The sequence below is a fragment of the Plectropomus leopardus genome, chromosome 7, assembly GCF_026936395.1.
Source record: "Plectropomus leopardus strain MGB_pleo_1.0 chromosome 7, ASM2693639v1, whole genome shotgun sequence".
NCBI lineage: Eukaryota > Metazoa > Chordata > Actinopteri > Perciformes > Serranidae > Plectropomus > Plectropomus leopardus.
Window position 1 is genome coordinate 18,190,003 of NC_142182.1, and position 21,825 is coordinate 18,211,827.

Sequence of the window (21,825 nt, forward strand, 5' to 3'; positions counted from 1 at the left end):
TTGCGTGTCTCTCTTCTCCACTCTCTTCGTCTTCTGGGCCTTCTAACAGCGTCCGTACCTGTCTGTATTTCTCCACCCAGCTCATCTACCCTCGCTTTCCAATCTCCAGATCATAATAGGGGAATGAAAGGGAGTTTATAAACTGAAGCGCACATCAGATCTGCTGTAATGAAATCTTATCAATGTGTTCCCTGTGCTGTATTATTTGCATATAAATGACATAATATAATAACTCTCTCTGGCCTCTACCTGGGAGGAGTAAATATTTCTCTGTCTGCTTTGTCTCGTTGCCGTGACACGAGGAAACGAGACGCTAATTGAAGAGAGGGAAGCATCTTTATGTGACGACTGACATTCAATTATGTTTGGGGGATCAGATTAGGTGGTGCCCCCAGAAATGGTTGAAAACAACATTTTGCCGAGCGCCAACTCTGAAGGCAGCCGAGGATGTAATTTGAATGGCTGTTTGAGGCCCGTGCTGAATGGCGCTGCTCTGAATGGAATCACTATGCGATGACCTGCGAGTAATTGGATGTCCAGAGTGAAGTGTTGACAGAGAGGGGGAGGCGAAGCTGACAGAAAAAAGCGGTAGACAGTGAGGCAGACAGACAAGAGAGAAAATAACACAAAATGAAAATAAGTGAGAAAACAATGCAATGAACGGGCACAGCGAGGGGAAAAAAGAGCAATAAAGAGTGGAAGAATCACAACAATGGAGAAAATGAATGCAGCTTTCCGCAGAGTGGGACCTGCCAAAGCTTCAGTTGTCATTCATCACAGCGTGCAGGCATGTAGCCACTTCGGCCACTGAGCCAAATAAGCCATTAGACAGGATAAGCTTTCTTATCAGCCAAACACTGTCAGGAAGCACAACGCCAAGGTCACACCAAACAAACACCAGGTCACTTTACTTACAGCCGCCATTACATACGATACTGCTGATCAGAAACAATTGTGTACATACATCCATCTACCTGTCACTCTGGATATGTACTAGTAAAGCATAACAGAGCAGCTGATGTAAAGAAAACACATTTACAATGTAGGCGACAGGAAAGTAGGTCCTTAATATACACAACACACCAGCAAGAATCATTTGCTGACAGATGATGCCTCAACAGCCATCATGTCAACATGATTATTTTTAATGTATACAGTAAAACAGGCTGCATATTTCCAACAGACTCAGAGTTAAATCATAATGTCTTTGTTTTTTGTTTTTTTCATTTTCAGGTGCACATCTTTTTCAGATAATAATTGTTAAGCGCTACTATTTTATCTGAAAGTTACTAAAAAAAAAGCTTTAAAAACAAAACATGTTGTTTTACCATATTGGTTGTTAAGAAGTGCTTACTGTCTGATTTAACAAGCACTCACAACTCATCTCCACAGATGGAAGAAGGTAATTAAAGAATTTAGAGAAAGGTATGGTTTTACTTACTTGAACAGACACATCACAAACCTACACACACACACATGCACACACGCAGACATCCATTTTATCTCCATGTAATTCACCTTAGTAGAACATGTAAGGGGATGGAGGGGTCGGCCGACTCCATCGATTGGCTATCCTTAGCAGTGACAGCTCCCAGATTGGCCAGAGAGCATTAGAGAGTCAGAAAGTCACACTGCTATTAGCAGTCTGTCCTCTCTGGTTACAGCCTGCCTGCACACAGACACTCTATAGACTGAAATAGATCACAGTGATTGTTGTGTGTGTGTGTGTGTGTGTGTGTGTGTGTGTGTGTGTGTGTGTGTGTGTGGTACCAGCAGATGTCTGTCTGTGTGCATGTCTAGGAAGTGATCTCTCTACCATTGTACAGTAGCTTCAAACGTATTCTGCATGAAGTTCAAGCAGATAACTTCAGCACTGCACTTTCAGTTTTCAGATTTAGAGTTATTGCCTCTCATATGCCCCAACCCTTGTCCCCATCTTTCTATGTGTGTGTGTGTGCGTGTGTGTGCGTGCTTGCTGGTAAATTAGTATTTATCAGGACAGTATAAATCAGAATGTATGAATGAATAGACCACAGAACATGTTTGTACACACATGCACCACTGCAGATTTATGTTTGTTACAAATGTCTGTCTAGCTTATCATGAATGAACTGTGGAAGTTGAACAAATTCAAAGGAGCCTTGTTATTTTGTAGACTAGAGGGAAATCTGCTGTGCTTCCTGCCTGCCAGCCTCCATCTTCCTCCCTACTCACTGATTCTTACTGATTCACATCTCTGCTCCTCCAGTTCACAAGCATCTGCAAAGGATGTGCGGCACTTGGGCCGTGACAATGCGATGTGTTACGTGAAAGCACAGCTGACTGGGGAAACTAGGGTTTGGCTGAAAATCAGCCAGCAGAGATATAGGGATTAGTTTTTCTGTCTTACGTAGGATCATCAGGACAGTATCTTCAGCCTCTATGATGAAGTTCGTCTATGAATAATATCTATGGTGTTATTGTGTTTTTCTCTAAAAAGCTAATTTATCAATTTTAAGGTCCATTGTGTAGGATTTAGGGGAATATATTGGCAGAAATTGAGCATAATATCATTAGTATTTTTCATTAGTGTATAATCAATAAGAATTGTAGGTTTTGGTAACCTTAGAATGAGCTGTTGATATCTGAATAGGTTGCAGGTCCTCTTGTTTGGAGTTCGGCATGTTGCACTGCCATGTGAATGGACAAACCGAACATTGGCTCCAGATAGGATCATCTGATTGTTACATCAGTTACCTTAGTAAGCAGCCCCTCTGCAACGACAGTGTCTGAAAAACACAGATATATGCTGATAACTTGGCTCACAGTAAAAACCTCCAAAACATTTGGATCTTATGTTATCAAAGTAAAAAAGGTGAGCACACATTAGCAGGTGCTGGGCTAGCAGTCGAAAACTGAAATGAATGTGAAATTGCTTTACTCAGCGTTTTTACAGGATTACATAATCAGGTCCACTTGTTTTTGAAAGGACGTGACCTCTACTCATGTTTAAATCTGGATAAAAAAAAAAAAGTAAGCACACGTAAGCAGGTGCTCGGTTAGCGGCCTATATGCAGTGTGGCAAACAGTGTGGGAGAAACAATGATTTGTATCATGAAACTACTTTGTTCAGTGTTTTTACTGGTTGTAATAACTTGTTTTTTGGGGAGTTATTTTGGAGAGGAGGAGACCTCTATGTCTAATTCGGTTCCTGCTAAAAACCTCCTCAACAATAAATGCTTAAGTACTCCTAACAGGGAGAAATTTCCACTGGTTGCAATCTGCAATCCTCACCACTAGATGCAGCTAAATCCCCCCAAAATCTTACACACTGCTCCTTTTAGCTTAGAAATTATTTCTTTCTAACACACACTGATACGGCCAAGAACAACAAGCCTTAATTCATTTCCATCTTTTAGAAAGATAATATAACATCTCACACGCTGCCTCTGTCGAGCTGCTGCATGCCTTCCTTCACATTGGCCAAATAAAGTGGACCAGACTTATTAATATTGGTGAGAGATTTCAACCCTTTTCTTTCTCATTACCAGTCAAATTTATTCCCTGTTAGACCTAATCAGAAATATGTTATTAAGTTAAAGACTGACACCCCACCTGCTTCTTGCAGTATATTGACTTTTCTGATCCGATTTGACATTTTTTCTACATGTGCAAAGAAAAGAAAAGTTGAATAATTTAAATTCCAGCGTGGCAGTATGTAGATGTGTTCGAATGAGAGGGCTGCACTGCACAGCCTCAGCTCATAAGTAGACATTTTCAGATTTTCTAAGAAAACAGGTGAAGATGGACATTTTTGTAAGACTGATTTCTTCAAAGAGCGCTCAGATGATTAAGAGAGATTTCCATGTGTATCCAGTGGAAGACTTATGAACATGGCCTCATCCCCCAGCAATATTGGTTGTCAAAAATTACAGCCTGCCATTGTTGATCCAGCTGCATACTGTGTCAGAATAATATGAGACGGTGAGGGGAGGTGTGTCTAAAGTGAAGTGAGGAGAAAAACACAGTGCTAGAATAAATGTACATATTAAGGCAGGATTTTGTGCCACAGAAAAAGCACTACAGGGAAAAATCAAACTGATTCCAACGTGACAAAATTGATTTTCCAATTTTCTCCAGATTGCTTTCTGCTTCCCCAGGGTAGGTGAGGTGTCTATTCAAATACACTTAGAGCGCCACCTGAATTAAGCCTGTGGAATTTAGACAATGTAGGGGCAAAGTTTGGCAATCTCTGGCTTCATCTTTGTTCCTCTCCCTCTGCTTCCTCTTTGTTTTGGTGTCTCTCTTTCTCTCTCTGTCACACATATACTGCACACATATGCTGGTCATGCTGTCTCCAAACACTATACACTGCATAGCAGATGGAATCGATGGGTGTCATGTCAGAGCCATATTTATGAGAATGTGCTGAAGTGGCTGGGTTTAAATCTCTCCAGACCTAGAGGAGGACAGTTTAAAACTTATGCCTTCTGCACTTCCATCTGGCTCTGCCGACTGACTGTGCTTCTGAAGAAGCATCACTTTTTTCTTTCTTTCTTTTTTTTTTTTTTTTTTTTTTACAGAGATGCTGCAGTGCGGCTGGACTAATGCTTAAATCCCTGAGGATGTTTTTTTTAAGAGCCCAGCACACTAATAAATTATGGCTGTGTCGCAGATATGGGGGATATACACTTGTAGATACATCACTAAGACAATCATACATGGTGCTTCGGGCTCATACAGCTTTTAGGTGGCCACAGCTGCAGTTATATTGGTGTCATGGATTAGTCCTATCTGTTCAGTGGAAAAAGTCACCCTATTGAGTTGAATTTCTTTGACTTTGAAGTGAAAATGATTTCTGGGTCTGATACCACTTAATTGCATGCAATCTTTCACATAGGTAATTCACTGACCTATTACTACAGTATTTCTATAGTTCTAAAGACATATTATAAAATGCCATGGTGTTCTATTCACAGGACTTAATGGGTATGGAGTGCTCATACTGATCCTTGAATGAGGACATTCGGACAGAAAGATTTGTGTGCAATGAGTTGCTGTAGATCACAAATGGGTTAGCACAGCAGGGAAAACAGGAGAAAATGGCAATGCTAAGAAGGCCTCTGTCACAGCAGAGCTAATTCATGGAAAAATATCAGAGAAATAGACTAAAAAATCCCCAGCCATTACATTTATTTTCTAATTCTTTTCTAATCCTTTGCAGTGGGAGGACACCGCATTTAAAAATTACTCGCCCGATATTTTAAAACAGTGACTAAATGACTGCCCTATTCTTTGTTGGAACTATACACTGTAATGTTTAATGTCCAAAGTCCAGCCTAGTGGCAAATGGTGGCCCGATTTTATCCCCCAGCTTGTTTCCAAATTTACTGCATGTGGCCGATGACACAATATTGGTTCATCAACCAAGTTCACAAAAAAAAATTCCATTCACCTCACAATGCAGAACCATCAGACATTTACTATGTAGGACCAACATTGCCGCAGCTATGAAGCATAAACCCAACAGCGAGGGCCGCCGTTTTTGGAAGTGAGGAAGAGTTGAGAGAGAAACTCTTACATTTATCTAATTTCTGTGGGATTTTGTTTTTCCAAAATAAACCATATGATGTGAGAAGCAGCTGTCCCTTCAGGTATTTTCACCTTTCACACAGCTCGGTGTTGGATGTTAGCAGCTTCAGCTGCTGTGTTGCTGCACGTGCCAACCTGGCAAAAGCTGAACTGACCAGCCCCACATTTTTCTCCTAGTTTATCAGTGCTATGACAACTTTTTAAGATAATTAATGCACAAGCCCCCAACTGAACAGGGATGTGAATTACTGAAAGTAATGGTTCATTGACCTGAGTGTTCTGTTAAAATGACAGAAGGCCATCAGATTTTCCTGGCATTGTTAAAAAAATCCTCAGTGAAAGAAAATATTCAATTAACGCAATCCATTTTAGACTTGTAGTCTTCACCCCCAATACACACTGACCCAAGTGACATCAATTTAGACAAGTTGTCGTGCTTCATGCAGCTTCCTTTAAACAACTTTTAGCACTTCCCATGAGATGTTAATAGATGTGCAAAATCATCCAGGTTCTCTACAAATGTAGACAAAAACTGTTCCAACAGGTTCAACAGATAATAATAAAAACATTTCCATCACTCTGACTCAAAACAGATTTACATCTGACAGGAACAGGTGTGTAATGAGTCCAAACAGCTTCTGATGTAAATTAACTGAAAAACTGTGCGGACGTACCCACTGTGGCCGCCACCTGAGGTGCTCATTAAATCAGCGGTGTTAGTGAAATAATCAAACTTGACTCAGATGTGAGTCTCTGACTTGTGTCTCAGGTCTCGGTGACTTTGAAGGACTTACTCATAACTTCAGAAGTTTATCGCCTGAAGAATAAAGTGATAGGAAGAACCTGTTTTGTTTTTTTTTCCAAAGATTTATTGAGGCTGCAAACGGGCTGATAATTTAGCTATGTCCCTTCTTCAAAGGCATTCAACTGCATATTCCAACACCAACCTGTTAGTGGTTGTAATAAATCTCAGTTTCAGATGTACGGAGGAGAACAGCTACTGTTTTTTTTTCTCTTAATGGATCTATTGAAATATCCTTGAAAAGATACACTAGACAAAAGTCTCACACTGACAGAGAAGAAACACATCTCGAATTATTCCATCTCTCTCAATTGCTTCACAAAACCAGCATCAACAGTGCTCATGCATTGATTACATCTCATTTCACCGTACTTTTAATCAATTACGTCTCTATTAAACAGTTGACTGTCGCTCAGGGGCCGGCTCATCAGGGCGGTTAGCCGCCATGGTTCCAGCAGTTCCGGATGGGAGGTTTTCAGCCGGGCTTGTTGGACACCGCCAGAGCCGGCGGATGAGTGTGTATCACCTCAATTAAACTATGCGCTAAGTGTCTGACAACAGCTAATATTCCTCTTCCACCAGCGAACCCAATCAATGTTCTGGCATTCGTCACCCTGCTGAAAAAGCAATCATCCTGTTGTCTCGCTCCGCTTAGATGGGGAAATGGAGAGACGCTCATCTGGCTTCTGTGCCTGCTCAATGCACCAGCACTTATTCTCACAATGGCACATGCATATAGGTGGAATATAACGCACACACAAACTGTACACTTTCTGGCATGTTGAGAAAGAACAGATGTACCAAAGGCTGCAGCTCAGACATGTCAGCATCAAGTGTGAGGCTGTTGACAACCTATCCAGTACAAAGTCACACTTGACTTTGTTCCACTTGAAAAAGGACCATCACTCAGTGGACACACACACACACACACACACACACACACATATGCACACGATTACTAAGACAACCCACCTCTCTGTCAAGTAACTTGTCGGAGATGACGGTGACAATGTCGCCTCTTTCTGCATCGATGTAGAACATGTTAGGGGAAGGCTTGTCTGGCGACTGCCTGATGATGTTGTAACGCAATGCTGCATTATCTGTGGAGGGGTCATCTGCGTCAAACGCCGTCATTGTCATCACTGTGGTTCCTGGAGGAGACAATGAGAGACAGGGTTGAGTCTTAGCTAAAACATAGTTGATATGTAAAATAGCTGAGAGAGGGAGCTAAACCCTGAAGTCATACATAAAATGTTTTTACACAAATTCAGTGAAACACAATTTTAGAAGATACAGCAGCTTGCTTTTTTCCTCTGGAGACTGATGACCATTTTCACTGTGTAACTAAAACATGAAGGACAAAAGGCTTCTCAGATGAGAAATGGAGCTAGTGGAACATATGAAGCAGGTAAAGATACCAGACTCTTCGAAAAGATATCCAAATTTTGACATTTTCTTTTCCAAAAGCCTAATATCCTAAAGGCTGTAGATGCATGTTTTAAGCTAGCAACCCAGTTTAGCCAAGCCAATCAAAGTGAGACTAGATTGTTGCCTACATGATATTTCTTATGCATTTCAATATGTTTTGTGTTTGGTGATCTAAAATGAGACCCATCACGGCAGCAGGTGTATGAACAGCGCAATTTTAAACTGCTGATAGCTGCTTAAAAAGTTGGCTGTTCCTATTAATGTGTTTTTTCCCCCTCGTGTCAGCTCTAACAACATGGTGCATTTTATTTGGCAATGGGAATAAAAATGAAAATCCTGCCCGCTGCAGCTGAGCTGAAAAAGGAGGCAATCCTTGAAACACCCCCAACACTAGATCTCTCTCTCCCATCAGTGATGAGATATACTCGCACAGATTCAACTGGATACACACTTAATCTGTGCATACCTAAATGTACACATGCAAAGGCACGGACATGTGCTCCCACACATGCATGCACACACACAGATATAAACCTTGTTAGGTCATGTCACTTCTGAGTAGTGCTTTCTATTTCTGCAGAAGTATCTATAAACTGCATCTTCATCCAGTGCTTCATGTTCTTGCTGTCATCAGCTGGCAGTCAGACACCTCTTGACAAGCAGGACACCGCTTCAATTTGTTTAAGCTTTAAGTTTGACTCCTTCTTAGAGAGATGAGTGACTGCCTTTTGATGAGGGACACAGATGGATACTTCTAAGTGTGTGTGTGTGTGTGTGCGTGTGTGTGACCAACTTGTACTTGCTACATAGTGTTGTTTAAGCAACAAAGTCAGGACATTTTGGTCGTTCCTAACTTCTTCAAAGAACCGTTTGAAGGTTAAGACTTGGTTTTAAGGTTCAGGCTGCTTAGGTTAGGGTTAGGGTTTGGGTAAGGGTTAGAGGTGGGCATTTAGATATGATGGTTAAGGATAGGGTAAGAATTAGGAAATGCATCACATCCATGAGGGTCCTCAAAAAGATAGAAGTGCAAGAATGGGTGTGTGAAATCTAAAGTGATTTGTGTAAATGGTAGGTTGCCATATTTCACTGTAAACAGTTAAGTACTATAATCAGTAGATTTGTTTGCAGTAATGTGCTGTAATTCTAAAATGACACAACTAATCAATGTGGATAGTTCTGCTTTCAGTTTTTTCATCGATACAAGAGCTGGCATTTATATTGCAAAATCCCTGTCTAGGTTACCTTACATGCAGCTTATTATTTCCTTTAGTGAAATTATTAAGCGCGCTGAAGTTTTATGTGTCGTCTGCCAGGAACCCCCTTGTGATTTCTTACTTGACCCACATACTTAGCAAAACATTCTCCTAAGCACCAAATAGCAGCACTCCGTAGCATGGCTCATAAACATCGATCTTTTTTCATGCTTCTCCTTAATACCCGACAGTACTTTGCCACAGTGCATTAGCCAAACTATTCAAATAAGACACAAAAGGGCTTCTGGAAAATATGCAAAGTCTACATTAAATAATGGCAGCTAAGCACCAAACGTTTTTAGTCCAGCTGAAGGTAATGAGGGGCAGAGAGGTGTGGGTCTTATCCCCTTGGCATTTTCACTTCAAGGTGAACCATTAATAGTTAAGTAAACCAGTAATCCTTCCTCTGCAGAATAATTACACAGTCCCATCTTCTTCATTACCTATACTCTGTTCCACTTCACACCTCAAGAGCCACTCTTTTAGAGATGACTCTGTGAGCCTGTGCACAAACACACATGGTGGCGCACACACTTTTGCACACAGACACACCAACCGGCAGCAAATTAGCATTAAAAACGATGACTAAATTGGTTATCTTGAACAGATCTCAGTGAATTATGTTCTCAATCCACCAGCTAACCGAGGTCTTTTGGAAGCAATGCAATCATATTACATGTTTTATGGGATATCAGAGTCAAGCTGAACCTCTCAATCCTCACTGTCCTCATCAGATACCATAATTCCACTCACAAATGAGCATCATGTAACCAATAAGCAGTTGGTTAGTCCAGAATACAACACAGCATCAGCATCAATCAGCTTACATGATAAACATCAAGCATTCTGTAATGGGACAATGGGGCTGCGTATAACTCTAATACTGATGTCTGATGTGTTTAATCATATCATGATATGGTGCGGGTGGCCTTGGTGAGGATTCATTGCCTTCTCCTATTGGCGCCATCCCCTGGCAGGACCCAGGGCTCAATCAATTTTAACTGCATCAGTTGGTTATACGGTGGGATGGATGTGAATGCACAGGACAGCCATTACCTTGCTATCACTTGGACCCATCTGCCATGCTGCTGGGTGACACCAGCTCTGACTGGATGAGGAGGAAAGTGATACAATAAAGATGGAGACGGCAGAGAGAGAGTCTGCAAACACTGTCTATCAAGTTACTGTATAATGAGCTGCACCTGTGCGGTGCTCAGTCGAAAAAAGAGGGGAAAGAAGCAGAGAGCACGGCTACATACAGCAGACATACACATGTTTTGGATTGATTTCATCACACAGGCTGGTGGGATACGGTACTGCTGCCTACAGCTAACTCCTATATCTTTCTCAAACACCAAGGGAAATCAGTGGGGGCCGGCAGATCTGTTGGTGCCACCAGGGAACTGACACGGTGTGAGAAGCCAAGATGAAGCAAGAGAACACAGACAAGATATTTTTTTTAAAAAATGGGTAAATGTGACGCTAGTATATGTCTACTTTGTGTGCTCACACACACACTGTCTATGTGTCATAGTGTATCTGCATGAGTGTGAGTGATTGGGACGTCTTTTTAAATTATTCAGGATGTATGATAGAAATTCCAAAACCTGAAATGGGATTTATATTAATCAGACTGAAGTGACTGAGAAAATATGAGAGCTGACCCGTTCTATTCAAAGGTGTGAATGAGATCAAAGGAAGTTCAAAGATGAAACATCTCATTCAGTACCAACACTGTGGAGATCGGACATGATGATGAATCGCAAGCACACATTCTTAAAAAGCAGAATGTAGTGAAGAGGTCGTACTAGAAATAAATGTAAATGGACATGTGAGAAGGCAGAGGGAGGCACAGAGAATGAAACAGAAAGTAAAAAAACAAAAGAGGAGTAGAAAAACTGCAACCAATAATTATGTGGTTAACCTGCAAATTATCTTTAACACATTTTGGGCCCTTAACAGTCAAATTATATCTGTCTATTTTTAACTTGTAGCCACACTGAGATTCCGAATAACAAAATAACAGAAATGTGACAATGTGAGTGTGTACAATGTCATTTGTATTTTAGGGTGTGTATGGTTCACAACAAAAAAATACGAGATAATTAACTTTTTAACAAATACCTCGTTAACTGACCACAGAATCACAGGAAAACTGAGTCTAAAAAGTGGACAGGTTTGTTGTCAGTAACAGTTTAACAATCAAAACGCTTCAGTGAGAACAGTAAGGAGCACTGCAGTAAATTACCAACAATTTTCCCAATTAGCTTCTTATAATGAGTGATGGGTTCTTACATGAACACAACATTTTTTTCCCCCTGTACTTTCACTTTCCTAGTTTCTTATTGAGTAGTGAATACCTAATGTTTTCATTGGTTTTAAAATATGTATAAAAGACATTTTACTGGAACTCTCAAACTCGCACACTCAGACAAGCAATGCAAAAACCTTATTACTTTTCCCTTCAGTGGCCTTCTTCTTGAACTTGTATTTCTTAAAGGACATAACAGGAACACTATTAAAAACTCATTTAGCCACATGCAATGGTTTGCAACATGAAACCAAAATAATAGGAAATAAAAGCATATTTCTGCTCCAGAAATTAAATTACTTTTTCTGGCTGTTCCCTAATATATACTTTTTTGCATGAAATATTAGATTGTTTTTCCTCCTCAAGTCTTTTCAACCATTAAAATGAATCAATGAACCTTTTTAGCTGGACCGCAGCATGCGAGGCCAGCCCTTAAAGTGTGGAAGTCTGTCTGTGAGTGAGTGACTGACTGACTGCACCATTGGTTGGCATGACTGACATGAGTGCTGGTGTCTCCCCATCGGCTGTTTCCCTATAAAAAAATAAAAAGGCGCTGATGCTGACAGTCCTGTATCGCTGTATTCTTCACACTTTGTCATCAATGTGATACTACTGCGTGGTGGAATTAGCAAGCTAGACTGCTAACTAGCCAGCCACAGTTGCAAAAACAATGTTGGGTGGAAAGAGAGTTTCACCTCATATTAAGAGTCACAATGTCGGAGCAGGTGCCACCACATTGATGAAATTCTCCATTTGGTAACTGAAGTAAACAGTAAATTAGTCTCTGATAGTGGCGGATGGCTGTGGAGTCTCCGCCAGTCACATGGAGATATTCATACCCAGCTGGGGCTGAAGAGGGGGGAGGAAGGTTATGTTGAATGGAGCAAAACAAAAACCAGCTCAATCAATGGGTAGCGCTCCAGAGAAAGCAGGTCCTTTCTGCTGTGCGACTATGTCTCAGTTTACTGACCTTCATTTTAAAGTGCACTAATTCATTTTTGGCTGGACTGCAACAATAGGGCCAGCGTGCTCAGTTAAAGTCAAGGCGAATGAAAGTCTGTGACTCGGTGTATTCTGGGCACTTCCTGTTTCAAACTAAAAGTCCTTTCAAATGAAAAGACCCCTAGTGTTTCACACTCTGTCCAGCCATATATAAGGTTTTGACCTAGTATATGGTAGTCTTAGTAGTATTAAGCATTCAAAAAGACGGAAAAGCTAAATTGTGCCTCTGTGATTTTCATTGTTTGTGCAGCCATTTATCCCCAATCACGTCTAAACATGAGTCTCCTTCTCTGCTGTAAATACATGCAGTGATGTCTATTAAGATGTGAGGTGCATACTGGTGAAGCAACTTTCAGTAGCTGGGCTATCTATTTGACTAAATACTGCATTGTACTCTACCTGTCTACCCTGTTTGCCTGCCTATTGTTACAACTACTCCACTCTTCTGTGTTTTGAAGCCCACTTGTCTGTTTGCCTTTGTGTCTGCTGTAAAATCATTTCAAAGAGATGATTCGAAGGATCCGATTTTCTTTAGATAAAATCACTTCATGCGCACACTTAAAGTGTGTCAGACTTACACTCGCCTAGTAGCTTGTTCATTACCTGCCTCAACCCATATCCGTTAAATTTCTCAAGCCCATTAAACTGATATGTATACAGTCATCTCTTAAGGCACTGTCGCATATACATAGGTATTTGACAATTTATTCACCAACCTTACAGTCTGCTTGCCTGCCTGGTTATCTATCTGAAAAACTGCCACCTGTGCTATCAAGACTGTACCAAAAGCATCTCCAGAGGGTCTCCTGTTGAGGCTGCACACTTTGTAAACACCATGGCTCATTCTCAAGTGCCAAAAGGAAGATTTGGCAATATGAAAAAAGGAGCAGAAAAAGACAAAAGAACACTTTGTTTAGTTGCAATATGAACAAAAGTAAACCACCTGTCTGGGTAAATTTCCTCAACCTTTGAGGATGTTTTTCCTTTGGGAATGATGTTTTGTTAAACATGTGTAATAACTGCACAAACAACATATCGTCTTAAAAGAAAACCAAGCGTATGTCAGTTTTATATGAGAGTTAAATGGGTTTAGAGAAGCTGGTTAAAATAAATACACACTGCTTGTTAATCATTTAAACAGATCAAAAAACATAGAAACTAAAGTTCCTTCCATTGCTTTAAATGATTGGATTTCAATGTAAAGTCCCCTATATACTGATACACACACACACACACACACACACACACACACACACACACACACACACACACACACACACACACATATATGTTTTTTTTCCAGCCACCACTTCAGTCATAATGCAGATCATGATGAAGGAAATAATGAATCTACAAGATGATCTAGTAGTCAAGAAATCTATTCCAACACTACCGTGACATAAAAAAAATCAAATGTTAACTGACTAATGGCCAGCTTTGTTTTTAAACTCTACACCAACTGTATAAAAGCCCACACTGGTCTGTTTCGACAATAACAGTTCCTGCTCGCCTGGGAAAAGAAATTCTGAAAACTTGCTTGTTTCTGGCATTGTTTGTTATACCCTAAAATAACACCAAGCTTCAAAAAGTCCCATCTACAGAAGTGCCTTTCCTTTGGCGCACACACATAATGTTGGTTTGGGGATGGGGGGGGGGTGAAAAGAAGATGAATTGATTCTTTGACTTCATTTTTCCCCTAAAAGAGTGACCTTACATCAGAGGCTTCATGAGATTCATGATCACACCTTCCCTTTGGCTCTACATGCTGTAGGCAGGACTTAGTTAAGTTCAACAGGAGAAACTACTGTGAACTTTGCTTATTCATACACTTTACAATCTCTGCAAAAGAGATAGAGAAGCATTTTTTCCAAATAAAATGCATCCTTTAAGTAAAAAATGTTTATCAAAAGCTCATTCTGCACCAACTGTTACCGCTTGAATATTTTTTCAAATGCATTCTGGTTCGTTTTCAGCAAAATGTACACATCTTTTTCATTGTGCCCAAATTGATTCACAACTTGATTCTAAGTTTGTTATGCAGCACAAATGCAGATTATAATCTTTATTTACAGCTTGGGGTGGGGGTAAAGAATCCCTTGTTTTGTAAAAAGTTTCCCTATTCAGACAGTTGTTAAACTTTCTAAATAAATTAATTTAGATGCAATAACAGTAGGAAGAAGTGGCCCAAGAAGTGGAGAACTGTTGCTGAGGTCTGCTGCGTGGAAACTAAATTTGAGATAATGAGCCCCGAGCTGACAGTCAAGTGAATGGAGAGAAATGCAATCCAGCTGCCCTTTCCTGCCTGCTCCACCATGCAGTTTCTCCATTCTATCTTCTTAGCCGCTGTCTGTTCAGTCCAAAGCTGGACCATTGGCAGAAGCTAGATAATAAAAAATTTAAGCTGGATACAAACTCAAAAGACAGAAGAACGAAATACAGACAGTCAGCATTTTATGAGGGGGGAATAAGTGTATGAATTGAAGGGTAATATCAAATATTCATATGATGAATAGATAAATGCATATCTTTTTGCTATTGGTTGTGCTTATGCACAGTTTACCGGCTGATTGACAGAGAGGAAAGTGGGACAGTTACTGCTGTCATCACAGCATACCAATGACACATTTCCTCATGACAATATAAATAACTGGCTAATTAGAATATAAATCACACACAAGCTAATGAATAGAAGAACCTGGAAAACAACTCCCCCATGTAAGCAATGACAATCAAAGCTGGGTAATGAAATCACATCTTAACTTGATAATAGAAAAAAATAATTGAATTGTATTATGTTATCCGAAAGGGATAAATAGATTGGCAGTGAAACGTTCACAAGCGAGGAATAAGAATGAATACCATAAACACTTGTGATATATTCCAGGTATGTATGCATGTATTTTAAGATGCATAAGTCAGTAATGTTCATATGAGGTCAAATCAAAGCGGGTCAAACATGGACCATTTTATCACATTTTTTTTATGGCTCGCATTTATGAAAAGTTAAGTCCAAAAAAGCACTTTTTCTGACAATAGTTCAACCTCAAACTAACAGCACATAAATATGAAGTGCCACAATGGACCACTTTAAATGTTTTATAGCAAGAATACTTGACAGTCAAGTCAAAAGTACTTTTTAACACTGGTTTCAACTTGTTCTATTCCTTCAGTAGTTTAACAACCACAGGTAGCCTACTCTCCAGTAGCTCTCCGTCGCTTTGGATAAAAGCGTCTGCTAAATGAAATTGTAGAATTGTAGAAGACAGGATTGAAATACAATACAATATAATGATATCATCAGCATTTTACTATGCCAGTAATGGCAGTGGTTTCTTTATCAATCCAGTCAGTCCATTCATTCTGATTTGGCTCAATCTCTCACTTCTATTCTAACCTCATGAAAAGAGACATTGCTTGAAACACTACATTCTTGTACCAAGTACACTGTATGAGGAGGTGGTTGGGGAGGATGGTGAGCGTACAAAGTGCAAGACATTGGCCTCAGAACTTTGGGTTTTGGGTCATTATGAGTGCAGAGGATGTTATGTATGAGGATATTTTTTACAGCGTATTGGCCAACTCAGATAGTCAGGCAGGGTATTTATTTGACCCACCCGAAGAAATGCAACAGAGAGTGGCCGAGGCTGCAGCTTAGCCGTATAAGAGAGCGACGCAGATGGGAGCTTTCCTGGACCCGAGCTGCCAAGGGCAAAGAGCGACTGAAATTGCCCTCTGACGTCAACAGAAACGGAATCATTCTGCTGCAATGAATTTCAGCATGGGTAGTTTTTGTTGGATGCTGTCTGCAGCTACAAACCACAGAGTGCAGAGAGCCTGTGTATGCGTTTCCTATGCAAGTTTTGCTCCTCACTTGGACAGTGAGGGCTGGATATTACGGTTGGGCTATCGGACAAATATTTTGAAGATTGGCAGTGCTCATGGCTGTTTTTTTTTTGTTTTTTTTGTCATTTTATTTTACATCCCCCTCTGTTAAATGACTGAGAGCTGCTGCTCCACCATCAGCTAAGAGGAAATGAGAAAATACAGTATATGGAGTATTCCACATCTTACTCAGTGAATTAAGGGTTTATTTTGACCAAACTAGAGTTGGTGATTTTTGGAACAATGGAAGAACCAATCATGATTGTTATAGTGGCTTTTATTGTGTTTCTGTCAAATTTGAATGATTTGCTTGAATATATCGTCATTCGCCAGTTGTTGTAGCTAACTGTGGCTGGTTGGAAACTCACTGAAGACCTACCAAAAATAACCAGCAGGGTGAAAGAGCAGGTGAACAATGAGTGAGTTTTTTGTTTGTGATCACAGCCTCCAGGCACAATAAGGCATCTTTGTCATTGAGACACTTTAGTGTTATTATATTTATGATGTTTTTTCCTCTGTTTTAGTTAAACAGTATAGTAATTTACTCAAGAAGTGTTTATTTTTGTAAACAAAACCACATTTGAGATACCCACCTCTACATGCCAGGCAGGGGAGAATTTAAAGGCTGAATGTCAGGAGCTAGGGTACAATGCTTCTCTGTACATATATGCACTGTAATACAGGCTGTGCAATAAGTAAAGCCAAAAAAACCCAAAAAACTATTTACCATCAACACTGATTGAACATCCACTCAGAATTTGGCAAAATTCTCCTTAAACCTTGCACAGATTTTAATATTTGTAAGAAAAAAAACATGTTCATACCCTGGGAATATATGGAAGAGGAAATGTTAACTTGTCTGTAAAACTCTGTCCTGATTGTTTTTGCTCACATTCACACCTCCTTTGTCCAGGTACATACACAAGGTCCATTAAGTTTATTTTGCTAATGATTCCTGTTACAAACACTTCACAACATTTAAAAAGTGCAATAAAATAGTTTTGGTTTACTTTTTTGCTTATTGGTCTCCGGAAATGTTGAATGAACTGCCAAAGGCCAAACCTTTGCATTTTCTCTTTTGTGTTGCATTTTCACCTTGCCTCCAGTGATGCCTCCAGTAATTCAGTTCCTACTGATTTAAGCTAAGCACCATCCATCAGTCCATTTAATCTTTTTGCAAGCTTCTTCATAACCACGAGGGATTTGCACAGACAATGCTTTTGGGCAATTAAGTGTCAATCATCATCACCTGAGTGGGGGATCTTTTTAGTTTAAGAGGAAAACTGTGCAGACTTGTAAATACAGATGAACTTTCAAACCCCAGTGACTGAGCCATCATGCTGTTTCAAATCAGAAAAACGGCAAATTTTGTTCAGCATTCAGAATTATTAGATTCAATATTAAGCTTGTAAGTGTTCCTGTATCATTATTATCTTTAATATGCTCTGCTCTGAGTCCTCTTTGTCTCAGGCACCAATACTAAATGTCCACTTGCAAATACTATACAACTATTTCAATTGGGATTTCAACCAGGGATTTCCCCTTTGTAGCTGACTCTCTCTTGTATTTGCATATCTCTGCATGTCCCTTCCACTCCCACTGGCATAATGAATGCTACAAGTCGCACTGTGGAGCCAAATGTCAGGCCCCGAGGCTGGCAGACAGTCCACTGAGTGTAATGACCAGCTGAACCACCTCCTCTAGTGACCCTGAGAGGAGCAGAGAGGAGGGGAGTGGAGAGAAAAGTCAACTAGACATGTGAATTAAAAGGGTGGAATGAAGACGAGAATGGAATACAGAAATGTCGAAACAGAAGAGGAAAGGAGTTGAAGAACTTAATTAGATATATGAACTAGAATTACCACCATGTGTTTGTGTGCATCCGCAGACATGTCAAGTTAAAGTTACAGTTTGCATACATGTCTGTTCAGACTCATGTGTAACCATACGACAGTAGAAAATGCTTCAAATATAGACATCACTGCAAAGACGCTTCATATTCTTATATGTGGATGCCTCACACACATCTTCAATCTGGCAGCACAGAAGATCTATACAATCACCACAGTCTCAAGGTCAGCACCCAAGAGTGTTACTAGTTCAGCATCTGATCAAATGTCTTCACCTCTGTTCTTGAGTTATGGCAATGAATAATGTCCAGAAAAGTTTTTTTGAGGAATATTATGATGTCAGACTGAAGTTGACCTCTTAAGTTTTATATTAAAATGTCATAATTTCTTAATTTTATTCAAATAGATATTTGTATGAAATTGTGTCATAGTTAATGTATGAATTCTTGAGTTTTGGAGAAAAACATGTTTAGTAAGGTCACAGTGACCTTGAACTTTGACCACAAAATCCTAATCAGTTTATCATTGAGTCCATCTGAACGTTTAGTGCCAAATTCGAGGGAAATTCCCTGACAGCCTTCTTAAGATATTGCATTCATGAGAATGAGACAAAAACTAGGCTATAGTGACCTTGACCTTTGACCACCAAATTCTAATCAGTTCATTCTGTCCAAGTGAGTGACTGCACAAATATTGAAGATATTCCCCTACAGTTTCCTTGATATACTGCATTTCCAAAAATGGGACGGACCAGGTCAGAGTGACCTTGATTTCTGTCCCAAAAAAGCATCTTGAGATATTGTGTCCATGGCAATGGGATGGGCCGATGGACAGACAAATTCACAAACAACCCAAAAACATAATGTCTCCAACCACGGCTTTTGCTAGCACGGAGGCATGGAAAAAGAGACAGACAAACAACTCTTGTAAAATGTATAAAAAGAGGCAAACGCTGCAAAGAGGAACCAAAGAAAAACTGTGAAATTAAAAGAAACATGAGGGAAACATGATGGACAGCTAGTCAAAGACAGTGTGTGTAAGAAAAGCAGTGGATGCAAAACACTGATCAAGAAACAAAATATGATGACTGGATGTGGATGGTTGAGGGTTAACGTAATGTGGTATTTTCAGAATGCACCAAAGCTGTTGACTCAGCTGTGCACAGTACACAGTTGCAACAGTAATCAGCAAACTCAATAACAACCCAGGGTGTATTGATTAAGGGAAAACTTCAGCAGCCACACCACATGATCCCATCATCATTAAAGAAAATCTAATTACCCTGTGGCTGTGATGCCACCAGACATGTCCAAATGTTTCACGCTTTTAATGTTCTGCCAAAGCGTCAAAAAACAAGTAATTAATCTGAAGAGGCAGGGAAGTGACAGAACATTGCTTTCGTTTTCTTAAGCTTAATTAATCATCTCGGTGTGTGCACAATTAGACAGCAGATCATGTCCAATGGTGCACAGCACGCTTATCCAGATGAAGAAACCATAGAGAGATGCTGGATGGATCTAAAGGCGATCTCCACAGGGACTGACAAAGACTCTGGTGGAGCAGAGAATATCTCCACTGGGACAGGTGGGGAAAGTGATAGATGCCAGCATTATTGTCAAGAGAAGGTAGAAAGTTTGAAATAGAGTGGGTGGTCATATAAAAATGGAAAAATTATTAATCTTTTGCAGTCATTTCCTACTCATTTTCCCTAATCAAACATGCACTGGCAGAGAAGCAGGGCACACATTCACATCTACCCTCCCATGGTGCCTGACTAAAAAAAAGCATTCGATGTGCCCTATCTATGCATTGCACTTCTGTCTGTCTCTCCCACTGCTTTGCACTTGGCTTTAAGGGTTAGTTTCTGAGCCAAGGTTGAATCATGAGGTGAGACTTCCATCTTAACTAGACTTTGCAGGATGGCCTGAAGTCTCAAGGCAACTCACTAAATTGCAAGACCCAGGGGAGCTATTTGAATGAAAGATCACAACCTCCCACACAGGATTTTATGCAGGATATACACCTCACTATTAAGAGACAGATTACACAAAAGAGCCAGACAATGGTGGATGTGCAGAAAGTGAGGCATGACCTCATGGAGCAAAATTCAATAAGGTGGGTTAAGACACACCTCTATGATCTTATCTAATAGATTCCCACATTTTCTTTGGTATTGCATCATAATAACATCTAAATAGCCACCTGGTCCTGGTTCATACTATGCAATGACGTTCAATAGTCAATCAGTATCCATTATAATGAACCATATATGTGTAGATGGGTAGCAAATAATATGAAAAACCTGAATTAATGAATGATTTAACATAAAAATGTTTCAATAGGGCATGAGTGGTCACTGAATGTTTCTGATGAGTATGGGGATATAAATTATATGCTATGGCAATTACAGCCACTACATTAAAATGAGCCAACAAACAAGAAGTGTGATCATGGTGTTCACTGGCGGCAAAGACTTGCAGAAACTACGTCAAGCTATTCTGGTGGCAGACACTAAATGCCCGTTTCTCTCTCAACTTGTCACCATCTATACAGTACCCATTGTGCAATACTGCCAACCCCTGTCATTAATGCCAACATATTGTGATGAAAATGTATTTCACAGGTGATAATTTCCTCAAGAGTATATAAAGAGGTGCTAATTAAAGTAAAAAATATTGTACACTTCCTGATTAACTTGTAGCACAATCACATTTCTGTTCCCTGATTCAGCCTGTTAGTCAGATTGGTCAACTTGCTGTTGATAAGTTAATGAGGTGACATAGTTTAAAGTTATCTGACCGTGAAGCATACCAGACAGTTGAATCCAATTGAATTACTGAAGTATATAAAAACAACAGGCAAAGAAGAAGTAAATATATTGGCTATTCATATGAAAGAGTTCTGCATACTAATGCAACCTGAGGAAATGCATGCAGTTTAAGTTTTCTTTTGAAGATTTTAATTTGGAGACTTGGCTCAATAAACAAAGAGCATGCTGCTTACTTCTTTATTTATATTTAGCATGGCGATGTCTAAAAGAAACAGTTTTTAAGAACATTATACATTCAAAGTAGGGAGTGAAAAATGAAAACTTCCCAGATTAAATGTTAAATATAACATATGTAACCACATGCATGGTAAATAACTGTTGATACCCCCACACAAGCATAGCCAGGCAAATTTCTATTGTAAGCATGTGTATGGGGGCACAGTATAAGAACAGGTGTCAGTGTCTGTCTGAGCGCTGAGCTGTGAGTGCAGCAGTCACTGGTCTGTGGCAATGAGACACACTGCTGGCTCACAGCCTGCAGGGGATTGTAAACACAGGGAGGAAGAACATCTGCAGTACTGCTCACCCTTTCCACAGCTGCATCTCTATGTCAAATCCACATGCTCAAATATACATAAACCTGTGCACATGCAAATCACAGGTACAAAATTAGAATATGTACTAACACGCATATTGGTCACATAACATGTGTCACTAGAACTACCACTTTTCTTTTATGTACTACTTTGCCTCCCTAAATATTAAACTGATGTTATGCAGTCAAGTTATGATGTCAAACGGGAAGATATGGCTGTAGATAAATTATATACTCAAATCAGTGCACATCTCCTCTGGATGTGTAGAATTAACGACACACAGTTGTTTCACTCCAGGGATGATAACCCTCTATATAATTCACAAAACTGCCCCCGTAACTCAGCAGGGAATGTATGATT

General features: G+C 39.9%; 1 protein-coding gene across 1 annotated transcript in view; it reads right to left on the bottom strand.

Annotated features, from left to right (window-relative positions):
• The window catches only part of cdh13 (cadherin 13, H-cadherin (heart)), a 368,162-nt gene that overhangs the window by 126,906 nt on the left and 219,431 nt on the right, over positions 1 to 21,825 (bottom strand). The window contains exon 8 of the mRNA XM_088080115.1: positions 7,346 to 7,524. Within this exon, the coding sequence (XP_087936241.1) occupies positions 7,346 to 7,524 (179 nt within the window). The remainder of the gene's footprint in view (positions 1 to 7,345; positions 7,525 to 21,825) is intronic.